Source organism: Ictalurus punctatus, chromosome 22, assembly GCF_001660625.3.
Source record: "Ictalurus punctatus breed USDA103 chromosome 22, Coco_2.0, whole genome shotgun sequence".
NCBI classification, from domain to species: domain Eukaryota; kingdom Metazoa; phylum Chordata; class Actinopteri; order Siluriformes; family Ictaluridae; genus Ictalurus; species Ictalurus punctatus.
Genome location: NC_030437.2, coordinates 2,874,923 through 2,901,899, shown reverse-complemented (window position 1 = coordinate 2,901,899; position 26,977 = coordinate 2,874,923). Strand labels below are relative to the sequence as shown.

At 40.1% G+C, this 26,977-nt stretch overlaps 1 protein-coding gene across 2 annotated transcripts; it reads left to right on the top strand.

Annotated features, from left to right (window-relative positions):
- The first annotated feature begins 429 nt into the window (after positions 1–429).
- sfrp1a (secreted frizzled-related protein 1a) lies at positions 430–13,060 on the top strand. Of its 2 annotated transcripts, XM_047149869.1 has the most exons (4): positions 430–515; positions 767–1,339; positions 4,489–4,569; positions 11,683–13,060. In XM_047149869.1, the coding sequence occupies exons 2-4, from the start codon at positions 817–819 to the stop codon at positions 12,006–12,008; spliced, it is 930 nt and encodes a 309-aa protein (XP_047005825.1). In that variant the 5' UTR covers positions 430–515; positions 767–816; the 3' UTR covers positions 12,009–13,060. The 2 variants fall into 2 exon arrangements, with proteins under 2 accessions (XP_047005825.1, XP_017308013.1); XM_017452524.2 differs by lacking the exon at positions 430–515 and having other exon boundaries at positions 522–1,339.
- The last annotated feature ends 13,917 nt before the right edge of the window (positions 13,061–26,977 follow it).

Genomic DNA, 26,977 nt, shown 5'->3' with positions numbered 1-26,977 from the left:
TAATAATAATAATAATAATAATAATAATAATAATAATAATAATAATATACCAAACTGACATATTCTGTTCTGTCTTCAGTCAACAGAATAATCTAGTCTTTTTTTCCCATCTCCACCTCTCAAACAGCGCGCAAAATCCAGCACAGACTGTTCCCAAACGCACAGAACCTTACCATAAACATGATTCAAGCAGCTTATTGTTATTATTATTGCCTATAATACTGGTTGCGGTGTTTCAGCGCGCGCGCTGCTGCGGGACTCAGAAAGACTCCGGTTTACTGAGTGCAAATGGGAAGAGGGATGGGGGAGGGGGACAGCGGGACGGGGTGGGGTGGGGTGGCCTTTTTTTTTTTTTTTTTTTTTGGCGGGGTGGGGGGGGGTCGTGCGTTTCATTGGTTCCCCGCGCACCAAAAAGCGCTGAATGGTTCCTATTGGCCGGCGCTGCGCTCGCGCTCCCCCGCTGTCTCGCACTTCTAGTCATTTTTCAAGCGCAGGGGTCCCTGGCAGGCGGCCTTGTGAGTCAGCAGGAGGAAAGCGCACACACTCACTCTCTTTCTCTCTCGCTCTCTCAGCTGAATGCTGTCAAGCTTTCAGAAGCAGCCTTCTGCTCATTTAAACCACTCATATTCATTTCTACTGGGGAACATTTCCTGAACCGTTTTGGCTGTACTGACTTTGAATTTAGTTTTGAAGGGACCTGAAACAGGACCTTTACTTGTTTTGTTTTGTTTAGTTTTTTTTTTGTTGTTTGTTTGTTTGTTTGCAGGAGGACTCAGTATCTGCATCAGTGCCTTTGTTTTGACAGTGACTAACGTGATGAAGCCGGCGGCATCCCTGCACCTCTGGAAGGCCACCACTGTGTTGGCACTGATGGTGAACCTGGTGCCCCTCAGCCTGGCAACGGAGTACGAGTACCCAGGCTGGAAGCCTGATTCGTTCGGTGGCGGGCGAGCCTATGACAAGCCTCCGCAGTGCGTGGCCATCCCAGATGACCTGCGCCTGTGCCACGGTGTCGGCTACAACCAGATGCTGTTGCCCAACTTGCTTGAGCACGAGACCATGGCCGAGGTGAGGCAGCAAGCGGGCAGTTGGGTGCCTCTGGTGCACAAGGCCTGCCATCCGGGCACACGCATCTTCCTGTGCTCGCTGTTTGCACCTGTCTGCATGGATCAGCCCATCTACCCATGCCGCTGGCTGTGCGAGAGCGTCCGCCAGGGCTGCGAACCCATCATGGAGGCGTACGGGTTCCCATGGCCCGAAATGCTCGCCTGCGACAAGTTCCCTCAGAATGACGTGTGCATCAGCACGCCCAACAACACCGAAACATCCACGGAGAGCGGTGAGTTTTAAAACAACAAAAAATGACAATACTGATCTAAAAATGGTATTCATGGGTACCAAGAGTGGGCACCAACTCGCTCATGCTGGAGCTCGATGTTGATCTAAAATTCACTTCCAACCCAAAACCCAGACCTGCTCCAGATAATGAGTCTGCCTTTTGGATTTTGTAGGAAGGTAGACATCCAAGAACACATCTAGAAAACAGGTTGCCAACCCTGGTCTTTCAGAATCCCCTTGTCCTGGTCTTAGATACCCAATTCAACTTCGACACAAGGACGGACTGATAATTAGCTGATTAGTCGAATCAAAATGTGCAGGACAAGGGGTCCTCATGGACCCGGGTTGGGAGCCTGTGGTTTTGAAAGGCCTTACTAGGTTTTTGCAGCCTCATGCAACAATCTGAGTTGCTAATGTCAGTTCACCAGAATTTTAAAAAATGACTTTCAATGTAATTTCCATTATGTGTCGTGAGTAATGTAGTATGCATGTTGGCCGTATTCAGCCCACTGCTGTTGCGTGTACATGAGCCTGCTGTTGTAGAGTGTGTATTCCTGCGTTTAGCGTCACTTTCCCCACGCTCGACCATGTCACACCTTTTGCCGTGTGTCAGAAATGACGCTTGGGTCCTTCTTAAAAGGCAGCGTGATGTTGTTTCAGGAACCGGCATCTGTTTGGGGCCACCGTTTACCCACCTTTTGTTACTCTGTTATTTCTGCCAGCGCATGCTTTTCACCGTTTATTAAACGATGGCCGTGTCAGACAAGCGAGCACGCTTGCTCAGAATGGCATGAAAAGATTCATATTTGGGTGCTTGTTTGCACCTGGTAACAATTGTCAGCAGGGTGTAAGCCAAGCTGGGATTTAGTCCAAAGAAAAAGCATTGTGCGCATTCTTTTTCCCTACCTTTCGCAACTGCTGCGCGTTGTTAAACTAATGACTTTGTTATAAATAGTTTCCCATTGTTTGTTTGAAGAGTACTTTTTTTTTCTTCAAGATGCATTTTTAGGAGCAGCCACATCGATCATGGAGATTCAGGGCTACGCTTAGTTAAGCCTTGCGCGACCCCCATTAGCATCACTTTTCATAAGATAATGCAACAGGACAGGGCTCTCAGTGCAGCACAAGGGAAGAAGAGGTGGGGCTGAGGTGGCTGCTTTTCATTCGAATTACACAGTACCTAAGCAAGACATTTTTTTGCATTTCCGTGATCGTTAAACACCTAAAAACATCGACAAAATATAAACGTTACGAAAATAAGCGTCTGGAAGGAAAGTTTGTCCCAGAATTCCGTGGTGTTTGTGCGCTTTTAGTCGTTGGAAGTAGGCAGGGGTTCTACGGAAAGTCTAAATTGATGGAACAAGGGAGAACGAGGGAAAGTACACCCAGTTGATGTAACTGTCTCGTAAATTGTGTGGGTATTTCCAAGCATTCGTCGAGAAGGAGGAGGAATTTGAGACAAAAAAAAAAAACCCAAAAAACAACAACGAAGCAAGCTGAAACAAATTCAACCACATGCACAGAAAAAAGGAGCCGTATGATATACGTCGACTCAGTCATGTGCAAGGCAGGGAAACTCTGTGGTACTTTAGAACATGAATTTTGTCAAGGATTAAGCGAGGCGTTGATTAAAGTTGCTCTCCTGGAGGTTTCAAATCACACTGAACATTAGTGCGTAGTGCGCTAGTGTGCTAATTCTGGTTAAAAACATGCTCTTAGAACATATTTTTCTAAAAGATCGCAGTGCAGTATGGCATTTAATGCTGTCCTCTTCATGTTTAATGCATTGTGAGGTCAAAATATTGAAAATATCCCCCCCCCCTTCATTGATGGATAAATAACTTCTAGCAGGATGGCGTTTGTGCTCTGCTAAAGCAGAAGAAATATGAATAAAAGTTGCAATAGGCGTCTATTTTCACTCAGTGGAATGGGGTTTCAATGCGTTACACCGAACTTTAAATAAATGAAAAGCTTTCAAATAGACATTTATGGAAGCCTTGCATGCTTTGGGGCTCCAGGAATAATCTGAGATCTACAGCCTGGTGTGCGTAGTTCATAGAACTGGAAAATAAACTTAGCATACTTAGCACTTGATGTGGGGAAGGGAAAAAAAGAAAAAAGAAAGAAAACATGCGCTCTTGGCACGAGAAGGAATAGATACAGAATTGTTCAGCATGCTCAGATTGGATAGCTATTGAAAATATAGTCAAGCTTCCAATGGGAATGGATTCGTTTGGGATGGGGGTCCCAATAATGTGGATTATGTTCTGTCCCCGTTATTAGTGCTAATTTGTGTGAAAGGCAACTCGGAAAATGTTTTTTTTTTATTATTTTTTGTTTTTTCCCCATTTTACACCCTGACCTGCTGTGAAAAATTTTCACAAGGATTTTCCAGAAGAGCTGCTACTGATAAGAGAAGGGACCACACAAACAGGACAACAAAGATAACCAAAGCTAAACAAAGAATGATTGAAATCTTAACAGAGTCCACAGAGATAAGGAGCTGTAATATCAGTCTTCTACTTCTTCTTATTATTACTATTATTATTACACTTTCTGTGACCTCAGGGGGCCTCTTACGCTTAGTGTTCCTAATAATTACAGATGGCCCGGGGTCTTCAGGGTCTTGTCTCAAACCTCTGCTCCTTTCACAGTAAACCAAAGAACAGCTGTTGACATACATGTGTAAATGATGTGGTTTTGGGTTTGTCTACTGCTCATTAGCATGACAGAGAGATTTTGAGGGAATTGTGGAGGAAAGCAGGATTAAGCGGGATTTTGATCCTAAAAATTCATCCTCTTGTTTTAGAATTGAAATACGTGGTTCGAAACGTGGGGGAGGAAAGATCTGGTATCAGATGAAGCTGCATTAAGACTGAATTCCTGTGTTGTGATTTGACAAGTGGATTACAAGCCAAATGACAGTCTGAATTTCCTTAACATTTCCCTTCAATCACAAGACTGTAAAGTGTGTCCCCGCCGTTTACGCTCATACGCCGACTTTTCCGGACACTCACGAGGATGTCAATGAGAGGTTTAAGGAAACGAAGAGGAAAGACATTTGGTTTCTATTACCATGGCCCATGATACTGATTAGGTATCTCTGTGCAGCATATTGGCCCTGACATTGTGCCTCGCTTTCTGTCTTAGGTTACTCGCCGGTCTGCCCACCATGCGACAACGAAATGAAAACCGATGCTATTCTGGAGCACATGTGCGCCAGCGAGTTTGGTAAGTGCTTCAAAACACCCCTCTCTCTCTCTCACACACACACACACACACACACACACACACACACACATACACACACACACAAGCCCATTTTGCGGTGAAAACTGAGATGCCACTTTCAAGACAGCCAAAAAACGTTACATTCCTGCTGGACACCGAGCCAAAAACATTTCCAAGTGCAGCGCATTCCCAAATCCTGTTATTAGTTGTAAGTAGCGGTAAGTGGATGTACATCAATCCAGAAAGCACACGAACCATTCACCGCATCACCGTATGCTTATTGTTAATATATAGAAAGTTGATTGTAGAACTGTTTTTTTTTTTTTCTATTGCACAATATCCATAACTGTGTAATTTGCATAAATTACTCCATAATGACATCGGAGGGGCGACCAATGTTCTGACCAGTTCATGTCTAGTCGTTGAGTTACTGAGTAAACGTTCCTCCCTTCTTTTCCTTGACCGCACAACAAAGACTTTCTAAAGTGTTCTTTTCATCACCCTCGTTTTACTAGCCGATGTTCAGTGGAAAGAAAACGATACATACACTCGGCTTGACTTAGAAACGTTTGCATAAGTACTGTAATAGGCTAAAAGTGTGCCTCTTCACACCATTTCCTATCAACAGTGCAGGATCTTAATTGCAATCTTTATTCAATTTCACCACTTTTTCAGTACACGTATATTTCAAAAGTCCTTGCGTTGGACTTTTTTTGACACGATTTCTCTGACTGTGGTAAGCACGCTCATGTTTTACAATAGAACAATACTGCTGTCTTCGGTGCTTACAATAACAGCTGCGGGCTCCTTTTAACCCCTGTAAATCCATGTCACGGTGTGGTTGACCCTTTTAGAGACCACTACTCTGTGACTAATGAATTGAGGTAATTCACACAGGTCTAAAAACCTTTTATTTGGCCACTACTCAGAGCTGTAAATCGGGATGTTTGTTTTCCTGTCTGGTCCAGTGGATGTGACAACAGCACCAGAGCTGACCTTTGTGCAGGGGTCAAAGGAGATTGAGGTTGATATCTTTCCAGCAAGTAGATGTAGTGCAGTATATTTCAGTTGTACAGTTGCTTACGAATGGTGCAGATGAATTATACATCAAACTCTATATTTAGTATGAGATTTAGCTTGAGCAATTTTTTTTGGTAATCCTCACTATTCCAAACATTGTTTTTCACTTTAGTTTTCTCACTTTGTTTTTTACACTCTTACTCGTTTTTGCTGCCAAGGTTTTGCAAACATGTGTGAAGGCTTAGACATCCAGACCTTCTGCATTAGCATTCACTCCAGCCCTCCAAGTTTCTAAGGAAAGCAAAAAATAAATAAATTGGTAGACTCAAAAGAATAGATCACTTCCACACTTCCAGGTCACATTTGACAGAAAATGTTTGGACTTTTGCTCAAAATCTGAGTTAATCCACACATTCTGAGCGATAGCCACTGACCATAGCTGTTAAAACAGCCCATTACTCCTGCCATTAGGACCATTCCCAGCAGGAGTTACCTCAACAAAAGGAGAGTGCTGCACCAAGCACTTCCTGCTCTCCTCCCAAGAGGAAAACAAATGCTGGTTTTGGTTTGCCTCTTAGAAAACCATAAAGCCTCATTCAGACAGAGATTCGAAGGGGCTAAGCCATCTTTGGTGAGCTGCCATCTTTCCTCTGGACAGCTTTGTGTAAACCAAGCCCACTGGCAACCCCCTCTGTGACCCCCTGGGTTGAGCTCTAAAGCCAGTTATTGTCAGGGAGAGAAAGCGAGAGTGGTTTGTCGATTCATGATGAATTGTTATCACTGACCAGTTACCTGGTTTGCATTAAAATGTTTTTGTTAAAAATGCCCCGCACCAACCCACTGGACCTGGCTTTACATTGGCGAGAACAATTTTGTCTAGTATGGGTTTGTCGATGGATTCACAAATGGCATTTTTCCACCAGACGGTACGGCTCGACTCGACTCTGCTCGCTTTTTGGGGGCTTTCCACTGTAGATAGTACCTGGTACCTGTTACTGTTTTTATTACCACCTCGGTCGAGGTTCCAAGCAAGCCGAGCCGATACTAAATGTGAGCCACGCATTGAGGGAGTAAGAATTCTCCTTAACGAGTGGTTCTGTATTGTGCCTGAATAAATGTGTGTCATTTGATACATACTTTGTATATGGTAATATTCTATAAATTGAAAATGAAGTTTCATTTATCTCATTACATTATCTCATTTGTTGTTCGAATTACAACAAAGGTTTCTGTCTTAGATTTTTAAATCTCGCTTGTTACCGATTTCCAAATAGGCGTTTATCGAAGTCACTCCTGTCGCTGCTGAACCTAACTTAGTCATATAGAACACTACATAGCTTATAGAACACCGTTATTTTACATCCTTAATAGGGTCCATGTTCAGTGAACACAAAAGACATTTGGAATACGGCTGACCGTGCAGGATTTCGATAATACAACATTATTCCTGCATGAAGGCGAATGGAATATGGCACCCATGTTGAGGCAGCACTAAACTGCAGTGGAAAAGCAAGTTCAAAAAAGTCACGCGAGCTCAGTCGAGTTGAGTCGAGCCGTACCGTGCAGTGGAAAAGTGGCTTAAGTTCATGCATCCACATGTTGATTACTGGATGCAAAGGCTGTGATTCTTCACAAATGCCACTTTTGTTGGTCATTGTGTAGTTGCGATTTCACAAATGTATTAGTAAGAACCTCAGATAACCCTGTGGTTAAGCAAAGACATTACCCTATACAAAGTTTCAAGCAAGAGCTGACTTGAGTCTCGTTTCCACCGCAGGAACTTTCCCCTGGAACTAGGGACTTTCGGAGGTGCTCGTTGTGTTTCCACCACAGGGACCAGGGTCTGAATTAAGTTCTGGGTAACATATTTCCCACTCAGAAAGTCTCTACTTGGGAGGTGGTACTTTTTAAAAGTTCAGGACCTTTAGGGGGTGGGACTTGGGTGCTGAACATGCTAATTGGTTGAATGCACGCAGTATTTTTTTCAAACCACCATTTTTAGAACTCTGTTCCGGGGCATACCGTAACAGTTGTTTATTGATTCGAATCAACACAATGCAGTTTCTTAAAAAATTCGACCGATGGACCGACGACGAGGTTCAGGCCTTATTAAGTATTTATGCCGAGGACGAGATACAGCAGGAACCGGAAACGGCGACCTGCACTGAAAAAGTATACTTAAAAATATCAAGTCGGTTAAGCGAGCTGGCCGTTGTTCACACAGGAAAACAGTACAGAGAGAAGCCCGTCTTCCAATCAGTGCGTGCTACATCTTTTTATGAGCTGAACAAACATTTTACCTTATTACATCATTAAAATCAGCTTACTTGCTTACTGTGTCAATTATCAGTTTGATTGTAGCATACTTCATAGCATAATTTGCCTAATCTTCACCTTACTTTAGACCGCGATGGAGACACAGACAACAAAGGTCTGGAGGAACCAAATGGTCCCCTGAAAAAAGTTAATGGGACTAATTGTTCCGGGTAATTTCGGTGGACACGCGGCTTAGCAGACATTTCAAATACCATGGGAGATAACAAAAACCCAACAGTCCTTCTTAGAGCGTTTGTTCTTGACAAACTGTCCAGACTCACTTACAGACACTTTGCTAATAAACAGCAATGGTTTTATGGGGAATGCAGTTCATGTCCAGGCCTGGGTTTTATGATCCCTCTTCCTAACCAAACCTCATGGCCTTCCACTGCACACATCTCTTCTCACACTTCTGTTGGCTGTTCCTTCTGCGGTCAATGGCGCATGTTCAGTTTTAGTGAAAATTGTTCGCCTTGGCCATCCATACGCTTTGGATTCCGCACACATTTACGCATCTGAGGCTGCAAAGGAAGCTGTGTTTGGGACTGTTTTCATCCCCGACATCCCCTGCTGGGTTTATGACACTATCTGAACCGTCTGCAAGTCTGCCTCTTGTCCCACGACAGTATACAATGCCAAGTCAGGGAACAGAGACGGAGTTTAAAAGCTAAATCTCTGGAAGCATTTATGGGTACAATATAGGGTTGTCCTGCTCACGAAGACCCACCAGAATTCAGTCCCAGATTCCACTTCTGAAAGTCTTCCAGACCCTCCTTGCAGAGTTCATTTCTTAATCTCACAGGTCCTCATTCATCCACAATCTCCCAAACCATCCAAACAACCACAATCTTCCAGACCATCCAAACAACCACAATCTCCCAAACCCATCCAAATATTAGTCAGGTGGGCTAGATATTCCAGATGACTTTGGAAAGATGCAGGACTTAAATCATTCTTCATTCAAAACATTCTTCCCTTTCTGTGCTACTTATCAGCGTTTGGGTTCTGCTTTCTTGTTTACTTTTGTAAACGATGTGCTACGAATCGAGTAGTCACCAGCTGCTGAAGTGAAAGTTGACGAAATAAATATTTAAGAGAACTATCGAGGTTATAGTGTACTTATTTGGGGTGACGGGCAATGTTTGGACAGAGATCAGAGTTCTACATCACTTTTTAATAATCTTTAGTGCCAAATCTAGGCATAAATGTTTATAAGGCTTATCAGGAAAATGAATGTGACTGATTAAGAAAAACAATGTATATTCAGTTACATAATTTGGTCAAACTGGAGGACAAATCTTAAATTCATTAGGGATTCCAGTCGGAAAGTCTAAACTCCCATTTGCTTCCCAGGGATTCCGTGTGAAACACTTCATTGCACTTGTTGAGCATGGACTCTGTTAACTCTGCTGTATTAGAACCACTGGAAAGGAACTATTTGGTATTATGGGTATTAGCACAGTGAGGGCAGTATTTCAATTGTGGCTTTGCAGCTGCGACTATGCGGATTACAGTTACAAATGCCACAGGGTGCGTAGAGAGTTCAACCAAGGGTTCAGGCAGAATTTAAAGCCCAGAAAGGTGAACTTTCCTGACTTGAGAACTCTGAAGCCTGACCAATGCGTTTATTCCATTAAACATTAAGCCCTTTCAAAAAGCCTGTTTATGGAGCTGAGACTGCAGATCAAGCCCTTAATCCTTTCCATGTGCAAACTTAATTCCTGAACACTGGACCGTGCTTCTCGGCGGTGTTAATTTGGTATGCGCTGAAGCACTTGTAGTACCATTTGATTCATTGAAATAGTCAACTATAACCTCTGAATGTAATGCAACACATTCGCCACTCACTATTTTCACTAATCAGTTCCAAATACATAATGAAGTTCAATGAAAATCTCGAATAAAATGTTTTCCTGGGAGTCACGGTGATACACCGTTCACAGCTCCAGGGTCCCTGGTTCTTTATCAAGCTTGGGTTACTACCTGTGTGGACTTTCACACGTTGTCCGCATTTTCACATGGGGTGGGTTTCCAACGGGATCTCCAGTTTCCTCCGAAAAACATGCCAGTGGCTGGACTGATGACTCTGAATTGCCTCTAACTATGAAAGTGTGTACATGGTACTCGGTGATAAACTGGCATCCCAGCCAGGTTGTAATTCCCACATCCGGCCCAGTGTTCCCGGCATCCACCGTGACCCTGACCGGGATAAAGCACTTACTGAAGATGAATGAAAAATTTGCACAACTTTTTTTTTTGTTTTTTCATTTTATAATGTTTTTTTTTATTTATTTATTTTTTAAAGAATCAATTCCAAATACAACTTTCTTTGGAAGCAGCTGAGTGTTTCATTAGTGTACTTTCAGCACCACACAGGAAGGATTTAGTTTTACTGTGGTCTGCTTGGTGACAGCTGATGGAGACGAATCAGCTTGTTCAAGGCTAATTAGCAGTAAATCATAATTCATATGTTTTTCCATAGAAAGCTTTTTTAATGGGTCTTTGAGTGCAGGCTGACTAATTGGAATGAATTCCTCCAGAGGTTCACAGGAGTGTCAGACATAATTCCAAAGACGTATTTCATGTTATGTTTTGGTATTACATTGGAGCAAAAGTAAACTTACCTGAAATGTACTTACAGCAATGAGCAAGACCACCCCCAGAGATGACTTATGAGCAGCAAAAGGTTAAGCAAATGAAAAGATTAGGAGATTAATGCAAGGAGGTGGTGTTCCAAGAAGCAGAGTTTTTTTTCCCAGAATTTCAGCGTTCCATCTTCATATGAGGAACTTACTACATCTAGTTCATGTGGGTTGTCCGTTGTAGTTTAGAAAGGCAGAGTACAGTCATTAAAACTTGTTTTTGCATTCAAGTGTGGGACTTGAAGTTGAAGAATATCAAGTATATGATTAGCAATGTTAATCTAGGCATATCGGACATCTTTATTCAGTGACCAAGCGTAATATAAATGAAAAACCGTTACCCCTCCTGTTCAGTGAGAAACACTTTAACTGCAGAAGTACTGATTCTTATCTACTTCAAATACATGTATCATACATGGAACAAGACTTACATCAAGTTACAGATCAAGTTACATCTGGAGGAGGACAAGGCAGAGAGGGCAGCAATTTGTGACATTCCTGTCCCCCCTGGGAAAACCGAGGGCAGTAGGGGCAGATTGATTAACATGGCTGAGGCTTTATCCTGATGAAGACTCTTAAACTTGACAGAGCCTGAGACAGTGATACCTGGGTCATTATGAAGAGCTCTGGGACTCTTGATATTGATTACAACCTCCCTTGTTGACCCCCTCCCCATCCCTTCCTCCAGGTTGTCCTCTCCTTTTGTGGTCTGGCGCTGAGTAGAGCACCGTGTGAACCATACCACCCCCCACCCCCCACCCCCCCTGCAACCCAACTCCTGTTTGCTGTTTAGCATTTCTAAGCCTGACATACATCCCAAGGGGGATTCAGTGACTTTCTGCTTCCCGAAATGTTTTGCTGGACCCTAAGTACTTTAAGCATATATGGCAAACTATTGGCCTACCTAGCAGTACAGGTCTTCCAATGTTGTCTTTTAGGCATGGAGGGAGGGTTCTCTGAAAAATGGATCATTGAACCCTTCCAAGAGCTAAAATATTTTTTAAAATTTTTTTTTAATGTCTAGGAGTTCAGCAAAGTTTGCTCGAGGCTCTTGCCTGTCCGTCACGCTCTCTTTCCCAAGCATATACGATTTCGTAAAACTGACTCAGCTTCATCTTTGTGTTCTTTCCTCCAGCCATCAAGACCAAAATCAAGGAGGTGAAACGGGACAACGCGGACCGCAAGGTGATCTTGCAGAAGAAGAAGAAGGCTGTGAAATTGGGATCCCTAAAAAAGAAAGACCTGAAGACCCTCACATTGTATCTGAAGAACGGTGCTGACTGTCCCTGCTCGCAGCTGGACAACCTGAGCAGCGCGTACCTCATTATGGGCCGCAAGACAGACAGGCAGTACCTCATCACCAGCATCCACAAGTGGGACAAATCCAACAAGGAGTTCAAAAAGACCTTGAAGAAACTGCAAAGCCACAAGTGCCCTACTTACGAAAAAGTCTTCAAATAATCCAGCAGCGAAAACAACATTTCCATTCTACTTTTGAATGAACTTGCACATATGAGCAACCCAAAAATGCTCCTTTTGTTTATATACAGCCTATATATATATATTTCTATGTACGTTTCAGACCAACACTTGTAGTTTTTTTGTGTGTATGTGTGTGTGTGCGTGTGTGCTGTTTAAGATAGAGGACTCTAATTGGAGTGATTTTACGAGTGGTACACTATCCAGCAAAGTACGAATCATTACTAATGTATATAGCCATATCAGTCCAGAATGTGTTGGGAAATTACCAGAATTCCTCTCGAATGTATCATTATTTCATTTTTTTTTCTCCCCTCTCTGTAAACATCTAGCTTATTAGGACTACCCTTCTTCTTTGGATCATTTGGAAAGGTACTTATATTTTAAACTGTGAACCCTGCACAAAAGATTTTGAGCCTTGAATGTTATCAAGTATGTTGAACGTTATGTCTCACATTTTGGGCAGAATTTGTTTGCTTTTATTGTTTTCTTTATTTTTTTAATTTTTTTTATCGTACACACATTATCATACACTTTGTGACGTAATCCACTCTAGATACCATAACCTATATTCAGTAATCAATCCAAAGATAATCAAGCTGCTTTTGTATTCATTATGCTGTGATTGGTAGGTAATAGATGTCCTGGTTCACACGTTCATGTAGAAGACACCACACACATTTTAATACTTAACCAAGGACAAAAAGCAAGCTTTGTAAACAACAGCTATACATTATTATCTAAATGAATTTTAGATCCACAAGATTGAGATCTTGTTTGAGTCTTTTTGCTATTATTGTGGGGATAAGTTTTGTGTATTTTTGAAATTCATACAATTCCTACACCATATTACAAAATGCTTCTTTCATAGTGGTTAAAAATGCACAATATACATATCAAATGACTTCTTTTTTTTTATTATTCAGTGTAGCACTATTAGTTCGATTTCAGTTCAAAGTGTCTTTTGTAAAATGTTGCCAATCATTTTGTACATAAAATTCTAACACGAATATAGAATAAAACTGTGACACAAACACGGCCTGATCCGCTTCGCACCTTATTACTTGTTTGCTTTTTGACTTTGTGAAGATCTTGAGAGTGTTTTGTTGTCCTTGATGAGATTAGTGCTGCAGGTCCCACCATGTGATTTTTCTAAAAGTTTGTACGTTTTGGTTGGTGATTTTAAATGTAATTACTGGATAAAAAAAAAATATTGTGTTGTTCTTCAATACATTTAAAAAAAAAATAATAATAATAATCACAGGTAAATTCCTGTTTTGTGAGAATAATGAAAACTTTGGGACATACTGTACGTTTAAAGGAAAAGAATCGATGCCGGGGTGGTAAGAGTAATTCCACGTCACGTCAGGCCACCTCACACTACCCGGTCGTCGATTCTTTTCCAATAACAGCAGGTCCTGAAATGTTTTATTCTTCCTTTATACATCTTTCCAACCCTAGAACTTTACGCTAAAGACATTACTTACTAAAAGGTTTTGTGGACTTCATGCCTGATCAGCTGGAAATGTGTACTCTGAGCTAATCCTGGACCTCAAAACTCAAACCACCTATTCATTTTTTTCCCTCTGAAAAAGTCATTCTATTACTGAAAGGATGAATTATACAGATTTAAAGCCTAAACTTCACCCAATATTAATTATGGAGGTGCTGATAATTTTTTTTTTTTTTTTACTTTTTCTATTTTAAAGCGATTTGAATTTGGATAGAAAACAATATACTTTGCATATTAGGTCACATTTTGTTTAGTTTCTCTTTTGCTATAATATCTTAAATTTAATGACACACTTTTAATGGGAACATGGCTGTTACTCGGATTGACAGTTGTTCCACGAGGTTTAGGAAAATTCTCCTTCCTGGAACAGAAAATTGGTTCCATATCAACAGGAGCAGAGGTTACGTCAACACGGATATTTTACGATCTGCCGTCTTAGACGCAGCGTATCCGATGGTGGTCATAAAACTCAGTGGAGTTCAGATCCTTCAGCAGCTTTTTTCACACACTGTCTCCAGTTACACCATTGAGCTCCTAATTCCTGTCTAGAAGGTTGCAGCCATCTTAAATCCGCAAGGAATAACAGGTCCTTGGCGAAACTGCCACTGGCCTGCCGTATGATTTATGACTTATCCCGACCAGGCAAAAGAAATCACTATATGAGAGAAATGACAGCCATGTCACAGATAATTATGGCTTATTCAGCTGCAGGCACTGCTGTATGACTGTTGGCTCGTATGAACATCCCAGGCGTCCATCACAGACAAGCCATTCAAAATTGTTTTCTTCAGATATTTCTCTAGCCTTATGCGTAGCTAAAAATGTATCCAGCTGCACTGATGCTATTAAGATATCTTGAACATTGCTTAAACACTGCCACAGAATGCTGATTAAACATAAGACACGGTTTACTAAGACATCTTATTTTTATTAAGCTCAAGCAAACGTAAGGACATGAAACAACACGCAATCGAGACCAGACAGTTTGCACAACCTCAAATTGACGGCATAATCCAAAAACGACGCTACAAACCTGGAAGCTCATGGTAACACTGGACAAGTAATAAAATCATTTTAAAAAAACAAATCATGGCGCTGTCTTCTTTCTGAAAAGAAGGCGGAAGATCCCGGAATGTTGAAAAGACAAAAAAAAAAGTTGTCTTTCAGGCCATGTGGTTTGAGTAAAGGCCTACGATTTGCCAAATATATTTCAGATGTGGTTTAATCTTTGTGACAGTAACCGAAGCTGTCCCGGAAAGTGTGCCTGGAAAGATTTTTTTTAAAGAAGGAATAGAAGCCAAGATGCAGCTTTGTCATATCTGGGAATTTATCTGAGAACAAAACAGCAACAATAACAACAACAACAAAAACGCCCTGTGATTGTAACAGAGAAGCCATCTTTTATTATTATTATTTTTATTATTATTATTATTATTAATGTTTATCTTACCTTTTTATTCTTTTTCTTTCTTTTCTTTTTTTTTTTTTTTTTACAATTTCAGGATCTACAACCTCCAACTTTTATATCTTCATATATGAATTTGTCAGATCCTTTAATCAAAAGTGACCCAAATCGAACGAAAATCCTGTTGAAGCATCAACCAGAGCGTCTGAGAATACAATGTAGTGGGAGGTCAAAAATGTATGTAAATTTCTCCTTAGAAATGTTCAATAAATAACAGCTTTATGTTTGCGCTGGAGCTACAAGGCTAACGTAGTCAATAACAAATAGAAATCTACATCATTCCAATTCTTTTCTGTAAATACATGAGCAATGCACACAGTGCCACTGTGGGCTCCAAAAGTTTGAGAGCACTACTGAACGTTTTCTAATTGAACACAGCAGTTTTCATTGTTGAAAATTATATTACTGACAACAACTTGAGTGAAAAGTAGAATCTTGGAAATATTTACATGTATTTCAGAGTTTCTTAGTATTTGGTTCATCTCCATTTTGCTTTAAAGACATTGTGCACTAGAGCTGGCATGGACTCCACAAGCGTGTGCAAAGACTTTATGATCTTTTTTAGATCAAATCCCATTGGAGTGTTCAATACAAGTGGTTAGACATGAGAAAATCTGACCTTCTGTAGAAAGTGGTTAGCATGGTTAATATCAAATCTGCTTAGGGCCCTAGAAATAGTGCAGCATCCTGAATATTAAATATTCAAGACAATGAACTTTCTATATATTTAAAAATTCTAAAACCTTCTCTTTATTTCCAATTTTAAATAAATACATAAAAATCCCAGATTTGCAATGTGGTCCCAGAATTTTTGGACCCTACTGTTCATGCTACGAATTACATTATGCTACATCATTTTTTTTAAACAGGAGAGTGAATATACAGTAGCTGATATGGAACTTTGTTATCATCTCTACCGCTTCAGCTTTTGACTGTAAAGTTCCGATGTAAAACTTTGAGAGGTGTGGCCTATGAGGGCGGAGCGGTGGCAAATTGTGCTTAATGACAAAAGAGGTTCCCCTTGTCCAAGATGGCCACCCCCACATTGCTTTAGTGTTCAGTTGTAGAACTGGATTTAGTTTGAAGTCTGTATTTAAAAATCCTTAGTAACTGCCTGTTCAGGGTTGTGGTGGTTTAAATTAGCCTAATCGTTTATTTACGTATTGTAGTAAATAGACTTAAACTAAATTAGTTAGAAAACACTACAGGCGGGAACAAAGAAAAATAATAACTGTGTGAGCGAGATTTAAAAAATAACACCGCTAGCATAAGGTTAATTAAAAAATATAAAATTTCGTCTAAATACGAAAATACGTTTACAGATATGTACATTTAAAACACTAAACAGAGAGTGTTATTGCGTTACACCCCATGTGTTTACATATTTATGGAAATGGTATCGGCCGAGAGTGCTTTTAATTACTTGTTTGCTACGTTCATAATAAAAGTTTGAGCTTTGTGGGGAAAACTGTGATCTCATCAGCCAAATCATTTCTTTACGAGCCTGGTTTAAGAGTTCAGTTGTTACTGGGGCTGAGTTCTGCGGGCCAAAAAATACTGTTGTGGCCAAAATGATAACATAATTTGACATGACTACTTTTTAGAAAACAAATATATTTCACGAAAACAATGTAGACCTATTTTTATTCCCTTTCTGACTTTCCTGCAAAGATCACGTTAGGTAAATGACATGATAAAAAAAAAAACGCAGCTGTAAAAACTCATAGGCTGTACTGAATAAAGGTGGGTATAAGGACAGATCCAGTTCTCGTCATAGTTAGTTTTCATGGTCATATTTATATGTTTATATTAATATTTCTCATATTTTATTTATTGCAGTTTTAAATCAAATGCAAATGAAATCAATACACATGTAGCAGTTGCTGTTGTACAATTAGTGTGTTTGTCCATTTTGGTGGAATTGGAATTTTTAAATGCAATTTTCTCCCTTTTCACTTTTGGAGGTAACCTTTTTTTTGTGTGTGTGCTTTAAAACCTAATGAATAATATTCATTTTTAGTTGTGGTTAAAAGAATAAAAACAAAATGGTTATATTATAAGAACCTGTAAAACATAGTGAACACTTCTCATAGAAAAATACTTTAATAAAACGAAAATGGTTTTCCAACCGTCTCAAATTGTCATTTGTATTAGTATAAAAGTAAAGGCAATAGTTTTATAGTTGCAAGCAGGTCAAGAAAGGTTTTTTTTTTTTTTTTTCCCGCTATAATTCGTTACGACTCCATGACAGATGAAATATTACACAAATAAAACGGACCCATATTTCCCCCAGTGAAATGGCACGCATCAGAAAATGATTTATTGGTGTGTAAACTGGATTTCCTCACATGTATAGCAGCAGAAATGTGCTAAAACAAGATATTTCCAAGGAAAGTCCTTTAAAAGGCCATTAAGTCTATACATTTGTGTTGTTTTTATTAGGATCGTCATTAACTGTTCCATTTACAGCAGCTTGTCTACCGGAGGTTCTCGTAAAATTTAAGACGCAACCAAAATAGGATATGAAAAAAAATAAAATGGAAGCTGTTAAACTGTTCTGCACTATTAGTGCTGAAAAGTCACACTGCTTAAACAGATCGTATTAGCCCTGCGCGATGAAAATGAAATGCTGCTGATATTTGCTAAGAAAGTCATTGCTTGTGTGCTTTTATAACATTAAAACCATCGACAGGTGACTATAATAACATTGATTATCTCATTACAGTGGCACCTGTCAAGGGGTGGGATATATTAGGCAGCAAATGAACAGATGTTGACTCGACCTCCAACTTCTCCAGATCCCAATCCGATCGAGCATGTGTGTGATGTGCTGGACAAACAAGTCCGATCTATGGAGGCCCCACCTCGCAGCTTACAGGACTTAAAGGATCTGCTGCTGAGGTCTTGGTGCCAGAAACCACAACACATTTCCATGAGTCTCAGTTTTCCAATTAGATACACATTTGATACTAGTACTGACAGAACTGGAGATGAAGCCTTTGGGCATGTAGCCTTCTGTAAGATGAAATCTTTATTCTCAGATCATCCTAACATTTTTCCATACGGCATGTCATCAATGAATCATTTTAACAACACTGATGGGTTTTACACTTCAAAAGGCCTGATGCTCTTCAGATACGCCCACTAACATTTTTGGTTCCTTGCATGCATCGGGTTATGGTCGCTCAATGGAAAAAAAGCTGACGTCATGCGAGTAACCTTGTTAATTTCACCTGCTTAGACTTCTACCTGTATGATAAGACGGATTCCTGGCCGCATCTTGAATATGTAAACAGCTGGAGCTGGAAAGATACTTCAGATAACACGCAGTCTGACGCGTATAGTAGAGTATGCTTGCTTATCTCCTTATGAGAGCCGAGGGGATATCAGTAATTTCAAGTTTGGTCTTGCCAAGATAGCTAAGGCTCGATGAGTGGACTTGCCAACATGGATGAAACTCGATGAGTCTCAGAAAGACATTCTAGAAAGGCATTTCCTGAGCTTTACCAGGCCAGAAGGTGCAGCAACTCAACACTAAGGAAAGCATCCAGCATCTGATTCCCCCAGATCTTAGATAATGAATATTTCCATGTATTATTCATCACCACTGACACTTCAGGAGGAGACACGCTTGGACTGTTAGTTCATAGATCCTCAGTTAGATCGAGTCCAGAACTTGATCTTTTAAATTGCTCCACAATGAATCAGCAAGGCCCTTACTGAATACATATGCTGCTTTTGTTCCTCTGGATGTCTTGGACTGTTATTAATTTGGAAGCACATCTACATCAATCTCAATATTTATGACATCCTGCCAGTGCTCAAAAGTGCTTCCGCTCACTCCCGTTGATAAAATGCGACCTAATGAGCCTCACGTTCATCTGCACTAGATTTATCACCCATGAAGCCTTCCTAAAACTCAATGGCCAAGCTGAATTTACAGCGCTTCCACTGAGACTGCATGGCGATTTTACAAATTTCCATTCGCAGATTTCCAGTGGGGGATTTATCAGTGGACTGATGGGAGTTCGGATAATGACTGGCCATCATGAAACTTTTCTTTCCAATGAAACCGACATGCTGCTCTGTGTTTCATTAGATAAATCCAAAAACAGAACTAACTTCTGATAATGGTTAGGGGACTGTCACAAGACTGGACTCATTCGTGCTATTTTGTTGATTTCATCTGGCATTTATCACACCATCCCTCCGCTGCCCTTTTTTTTTTTTTTTTTTTTTTAGTGCTAGCTATAATTCAGCATGCTCAGCCCAACCTGACAGAAGGCTACGGGATGCTATCCAGATGACTTTACTCTTTATTTTATTACACAATCAAATTACCAATGAGAATACACTGTATGAAGTAATGGGTAGCATTTTAATTTACAGTACAGTGAGAATCTAGTCATTTAAACTGAATAGGTATACGCATGGCTATTACATGTAATTTAGTCCATAATAAAGTGCATAGTTTGAAAAAAAAAAAAAAGGTAATGAGGTGTTAATGTAGAACTTATAATAATACCTGATGCAAGTTGAATAGATAATTAAATAGTAAGTAATGTGAAAAATATAATGTATGCAGAAATACGCAATAATAGGCTGAAATAAGTTGAACTAAGTTAGCCGGTTTTCTTTGCAATCTCCAGGATAGACTAGCATCGATTTCAGTATAGCTAGCATAAATATCCAGCTAGTCAAATTCTAGCTGCTGGTAAATATTTACGTGATTATTTTAATTAATTCGCAAACTACGAAGCATTCATCGTGCGACTTCACGAGAACAAAAATCATCTTCTAATAATTTTAAATAAGTAATAAAAGCTCTATTTTTCATGTGAAAACATGATTTAATTTGATCAATTCTAAAACTTGAGCACAAATAAAAGTACCAAATTTATTTATTTATTTATTTATTTATTTATTTATTTATTTATTTTACCTTTACTTGAGTGCATTTTTTGGCTGGATAGTTCTACGTTTAATGAATATTTTGCCGCATTATTTATACTTTTATTTTAATGCTATACTTTGCATTTCTAGAACACTCGCATCTATGCTAGGTTCAGTGAATGATAACGTAAGGCACCTAACATGTTCAAAAGTTCAGTTATGTTCATGTGGTGGTTGTTACTGCGTTAGTTTTTGAATCCTACATTTGGATCCACATTCTGAGCAGTTTTATGATTCCCCCCCCCCCCCCCCCCCCCCCCTCTGAGAGCTGTATTAAAAATGCCAGATATATTAAAAAAAAAAAAAAAAAAAAAAAAAAAAAAAGGATTATCATCGACTATTTTGGAAAATGGGGAAAGCTTATTTCAAAAACAAACGAAGGATTTGTTGATTAGTTTTGGATTATAACTTTTTTTTTTTCCTGAAACTGACATGTCTTGCTATTGTGCGGCTGCCAATTTTGAAATATTTTATATATAAAGAGATATAAAATTTAATTGCTCACACTTTTGCCCAAATGTTTCTTACAGCCCTCAATAAAGTTCTGAATGAAAACACATCCATAAAGCCTCCAGTTTTCTGGAAAAGTTGATCACGGCATTCTGGCAAACGGTGAGCCTTTTAAAAAGGTCGCCGGCCATTACGCTGATTTGTGCTTTCACAAGGGGAAAAATGAATTTCTCCGAGCATTGTATTTTCAGCTGAAGCTCTGCTGTTGTAAGGTTCCTTGGGGCATAGCGAGGCCCTAAATGGAACATGTGCACTTAAAAAAAAAAAAAATGAAAAAAAAAATGACAGCCTGAAATATGTTGGAGGGGGAAGGAGGTTATGGAGCAGGCGCTGCAGGTTTGTCCATAAACATTAGGCAGAGTAATGAAGTGCTAAGAAATTCAGATTGGTAGCAGCACTGACACTATAAACCTATAGACTGAGTGAAGCACTTAGCTTGAAGATTACAGGAGGCTCCGTGAATGAAGCAATTATGACAAAGAAATATGTGGTTTTTGGAAACAATGTGAAGAATAAAATACTTGGACGTGGTGTGCCGTTAACCCTGTCCAGGGTGTACCCCGCCTTGTGCCCGATGCTCCCTGGGATAGGCTCCAGGTTCCCCCGTGACCCTGAAAAGGAGTAAGCGGTAGAAGATGGATGGATGGATGGATGGTGTGCCGTTATAGGAAAATAATCAACGGTGGCGAGGCGTGATGAAGCGGAGTCACTGTTACCACCCTGAAGTGTTTTATTCCTCTTATAATACAGCAATTTGCCAATGAGGACAATGCTTTATTTATGAAAGAATGACACGTCAGACATTTAATGTTGAGGAACGTTCGATAAACAAACGGTGGCTTGTGCTATACCTGCTATAAACAGTTGTTTCATCACCAGCCTCACTTTTTAAGTTAACCCTTTACTGCATGGTGTTGCCATATGGCAACAATTCATTCATAGGCAATAATACAGAACTACTATTTTCCTATTTAACTGGAAAATGGGATGCTTTAACTTTGACATAACAAAAAAAAATAAAAAAAAATGCCATGTCACCAGGAAGTGTTGTTTGCACTTCCTTTTTAGCGGTCATCATCAGAGGGCTCTTTAAAATGTCATTCATTTCTCAAAGGAGAAAATCGAAACACTATCTGAGATAAATCAACGTTTTTTTTTGTTGTTGTTGTTGCAATATGGAAACACCATGCGATAATGGAACTGTGGTATGTACAAATCATTGAAATTGAAACAGCAAAAAAAATAATAATAAATAAATAAACAAAACAAAAAACACTAGGCTTCTCCAACAGGATATTTAAAAAAAAAATTTCACATTCAAAGTAAGAAAAACGGCTTGCAATTGCAGTTTATGTTCAAAATTTTAGAATGCAATAGAAAAAATGACAAGTCGATACTTCACCCAAAACATGTATGGATCTAATTTTTGTATGTAAATTGAGTGAGTAAATCCATCCACATACTTTTTACAAGTGTAATTCCTTTCTAGAAGATACATGCTTACTAATACTCAATAGTCTGGAAAATGCAGTAATCGGAATTGTAATCTCGTACATTTTGTATTATCTGTGACTATATGATGCTTTCCACCATTGCACACTATTGCCATATGCCAACGATTTACCTACTAGCCCTGATTTCTTGAACTAATCCAAGTAATAAAAATCCATTAAAACATATTTTAATGTTAAATGTTATAATTCATGCAGTAAACGTTAATCAGACAAAAACTGTTACAAAGTGCTGACGCTGAAAAAAAAAAAAAACTTTAATAATTAGATTAATATGGCGCATCCGCCATACAATTCCCTGCGAATGTGTGGTTACTATAGAAACAATAACGTATAAGAACGTTCATAGAAACCTGTGATTTCCTATCTGCACGGTCAGGGCTGCTAACCAAGTCTGACCAAGTCTGTATGCTCTGCGGGGATTTTTTTTTTTTTTCTTTCTGCCTGCTCATGTTAATAATTAAAACCAGACAAATGACCCTAGTGACATAAAGCAAGGATCACAGAGAGCACGAATGAGGACGGGAGAGAGAAAGAGAGAGAGAGAGAGAGAGAGAGAGAGAGAGAGAGAGAGAAAAAGAGGTTTAACACTCCATGTTGCTTTATTAAGTGTCTCCCCCGAATGCACTTTCAAGCCCTTTTTGTTTATTCTTCTCGCTCCATCACCTGCTAAGATCCTTCCTGGAGGATGGCCAGAAACTCAGCAGTGTTTGAAAGTGTCAAGCCATAGCTGGAGGCTTTTATACAGATTTATACAAAGCAAATACAAAGGCATGTCTCAGTACACTTTCTCTCACACACTTCATAATAAGCACAGTTGCACACTGTTGGCCCAAGCCTGCCATGGCACATATAAAGTAATGAAACGGCTTTAATCATTGACTTCCAAGAAGTGTGTTTGTTTTTGCTTTCATCACACTGAAGTGAAAGTGCCTTTCGCAGTGGCATGACTCCATCGTGGCTGTCTGGAGTTATTTATTTTACTGACTGTAGCATTGTTCTTAAGTGTTATGGATTTAAACCCCCTCAATGACGCAAGGCAGAGCAATCAGGATATTCCACAAGGTGCTCATAAGAACGAAGTAATTAAAGCACAGACAGCTCTGGACGGGATCGTATTCCTCACGGCTGAATGGAAGAGTGAACTTTTCATTAGCTGAGAGGAATGGGGCAAAAAGAGGGCAAAGAGAGACGGGGAGGTGTGTGTGTGTGTGTGTGTGTGTGTGTGTGTGTGTGTGTGTGTGTGTGTGTGTTGGGGGGAGGGGTAGATAGTGAGTATCACACTGAAGATTGGGATGAAAAAAGAATCAGGGACGAACGCAAAACATATTGAATGCAGGTCAGATTTGGAATATATGCAAATACGAGCGCATGACCTCACAGGGAAATTAATTAACGACGGAGTGGTGCGTCAAAGCAGAGCTACGGTTTATTGTTTTCCAATAACAGCACATCCTGTGGGGTTTTATTTCTTTTCTACAGTACCACGACAATTTATGAATGATTTACCAAGAGTAACGCGATGCACTTTTATCCGTTTATAGTTGCATTTAATGTTGTGGAACATCCACGGTCGTTCCCTTACGGTCGTGTCTCTCTTTTTGTCTCGATCTAATTCGTATTATTTCAGGGCAGCACTGTGGTGCAGCACGGAGCACCCCACCTCCTACTGCCCCCATTCTCCAGTCACAGCTCCAGGGTCTGGGGTTCAGTCCTGAGCTCAGGTTACTTTCTGTCTGTCTGGACTTGTGCATGTGCTCCGCATGTCCTCTAGGTTCTCTGGTTTCTTCCCAGCTCCCACCCAAATGCAGGCCAGGAGGTGGATTCGGAGACTCTAGATTGCCCCTAGGTGTGTGTGTGTATGTGTATGTGTGTGTGTGTGTGTGTGTGTGTGTGTATGAATGCAGGTGAGCAGCAACAATAGACTGGCGTCCCATGCAGGAAATATTCCCACCTCACACATAGTAGGACCCAGATCCACTGCGACCCAGATCCACCGCGACCCGGACCAGGATAAAACGCCTACCGAAGATGAACGAATGAATACAGTAAATGAACTGATTATTTGGGTTAGGGTTACGATGTACAGAGATGCTGTACACAACTAGCTTGGTGAAGGATGGACGGAGAACTGTGTTTAGTCTGTATTTTTCCATTGATTCCTTATGATTAAGCTTCAATTTCTGCAACATAGCTCGTGTGAAGCAGGCAGAAAATGGCTCTGCCCATTAAAAGAGAGAGCATGCATGCATGCGTGCGTGTGCATGAGCGGGAGAGAGAGAGAGAGAGAGTTTGGATTCAGGCTAATGAGGCCTAAGTAGACTCATACCTGTGTATGTCCCATTCAACAATGTCTCTTTGTGAACGCCTTGGAAATGGAGTAATATCATCTTTCCAACTAGCCCACGGCTCCTGAAACATAGAGCGAGAGCAAGCGAGCTAGAGAGAGAGGATTCCCGTCAGTGTGTGTGTGTGTGTGTGTGTGTGCATGCAGATAGCCAGTTGTAATTAAACTTCTCTTTTTAATTGGACAAAGAGAGAGAACAGGAGAAAATGAAACATGCCAAGTGTCTGGAGAGTTCTGACTCCCCCTTTTGGGCTGAACTGCACTGCAGAGTACGATGCCCCATGATGTGACCCACCGATATTACATTTATAAATATGTATGTAATGTAAAGCTAAAAGGAATTTTACACACGGGTAAAGTGTACTTCACAATAACATATGTGCATGTGCTCGATAAATACACTTTACCTTGAAATATAACCATTACAGTACTTCAGAAATCTTTTTTTTTTTTTTTTTTTTTTTGCATTCATGTGTAAATCCATTTAACATCTCATCCAGTAACAGAACCACATCTGTTACTGATTACAGCCCGTCTGCTGCTATGCACAATATACCAGTGGAAATGGTCCACCATACTGTAGGACCACCGCTGGGCAGGTATTATTTAGTAGATCAGGTACAGTAATGCCGTGGGTTAAGAGTGCCATCCAACCTGGTGCCAACTTGGTTACGGATGGATTATCTGAACAGACCAGCATTTGACGGTAAGAACTGAGCTATCTCCCTTCTTCCGCATACAAAAGCTCACAGACGCACATGATTAGCTAGTGCCTCCGTGATTTTCAGGTTGAGAGACAGCATGCCCCTCCCTCCTGATTTACGGTATTTTCAGACTGCATCACAATATTATAAATCTGCAAATGCTATTGTTCGGATTTTGCTATAAAAACGGTTACCGCGTAGCGAGAATCCGTACATCAGACAGGCTGGAACGGATTCTGCAAATGAATCACATGGAAGCTGCAAATCTTTCATTCCCAGGAAGCTAAATATCTCAAGTGCCTCTGCGGTACAGTTTTTGCTGGCTCCAGTCATTATAAATGGCGCAAGACAAAGTAGCGTGACACATTATGATATTCCTCCAGGTGCTCCCAAAAATGTACTCTTGCTCCAAACTCCAAAGAGAGGGAAAAAAAAAAAAAAAAAACTAATTGCGAATGAATCTGTCTTACAGTATTTGGACTTTACATTCCTCGCACTACACTTTTTCTTCTTGTTGTTGTTGTTTGCTACACATTGACTTCGTTAAGGATCGAACAGCGTTAATTTGACCGAAAGTGCCATGGTTTTTTATTACAGAAACTAGAACTATTACGTCAGTCAGGTATTAGACATGGCTAACTGACTCATTACACTGAAGGGTTGTCACTGCAGTAGCTAAATATAATTATACCACGGCTCATGATATAATTCTCGACTACGACGGATCAGAAGGTGTTGATTCGTTTTCTATAACAGCAGCGCGGATTACAGGAAATTACAGGTTTATGTTAACGCGCTCATTTGAATGTTTCTATAGTAACAGCTCATTTGCAGGGACTTTATTTATAATAGCTAAATAGTATCTAAATAAACTAACAAGACAGATAGGCTCATTAAAAACAGAGTCGTTCTCACTGACTACAACTCCTTTAGAAAGTTAAAGACTACCCAACGCATCCTTGAGAAAACCTTTTTTCCCTCACAAACAGATGAATTAATGCTAAAAAAAAAAAAATTTGCTACGAAAAGTATTTTATCATCATAAGACTATGTGATTGCGTCATTGCCCTAAAGAATGTGAAAAAATCCTATTATATTTACAGAAATGATGTTGAGGTCTGTTCGGTGTCTGAGTAACACGTTAAATGTGATTGGTGTTTATAAAGCTGAGCCAAGAGAATGTGATTTTAATGGCAGTACACCAAAATCATGGTGGTCTGTAGGAGCTGCATTTCATCATTACTTTCCATGTTGCTAATCAGTGAGATGAAGCTAAGCTGTACTGAATACTGCATTTGATTTTTTTTTTTTTATAATAATAATAAATGGCCCATTCGACACCAAAGTACATGAGGTTAAGGACTGTCACTGGGGAAACTGTAAAAAATAAATAAATAAATAAAATAAAAAAAGGCTTGTGGTACGGAGCCGGAGGTGAGACATTGTTGGACATTTGCACCTCAACTTGATCCTCCTCTTGGGAGAAAAAAGACGGGAACTTGTCGTCTCTCCAATCCTGAGGAATGAATCAGGACCGATCCAAGACTAACAGCCGGGGGTTTGGTGGGGGGGTTCGCTGGCTCCTGCTTCACTCTCTGGCGCCAAATCCTCCTTGGCTTGAACTCCCTACTTTTTAGGATGCATATTTTACCTCACGACTCACAGTTGAGCAGGACTATGCTTTATTTATTTATTTATTTATTTATTTATTTATTTATTTATTTGGAGAGTGAGAATGAGGCCTGAAGTTTCGGAGCTTGTAGTAGGCCGGTGCACCCTCCTCGTTGCTAAGTACTCTCTTCCGCTCCTTTTCCTCTTCATTTCCTGTCATGTGTTTTGAGGTGGAAGTAGTTTGTGCTTTATGGTTTCTCTGTAACATGACAAAAAGGCTGGGAAAAGAACGAGATGTTTATTTTGCATTTTTGGAAGGAGCCTCCAGTGCAAGAGA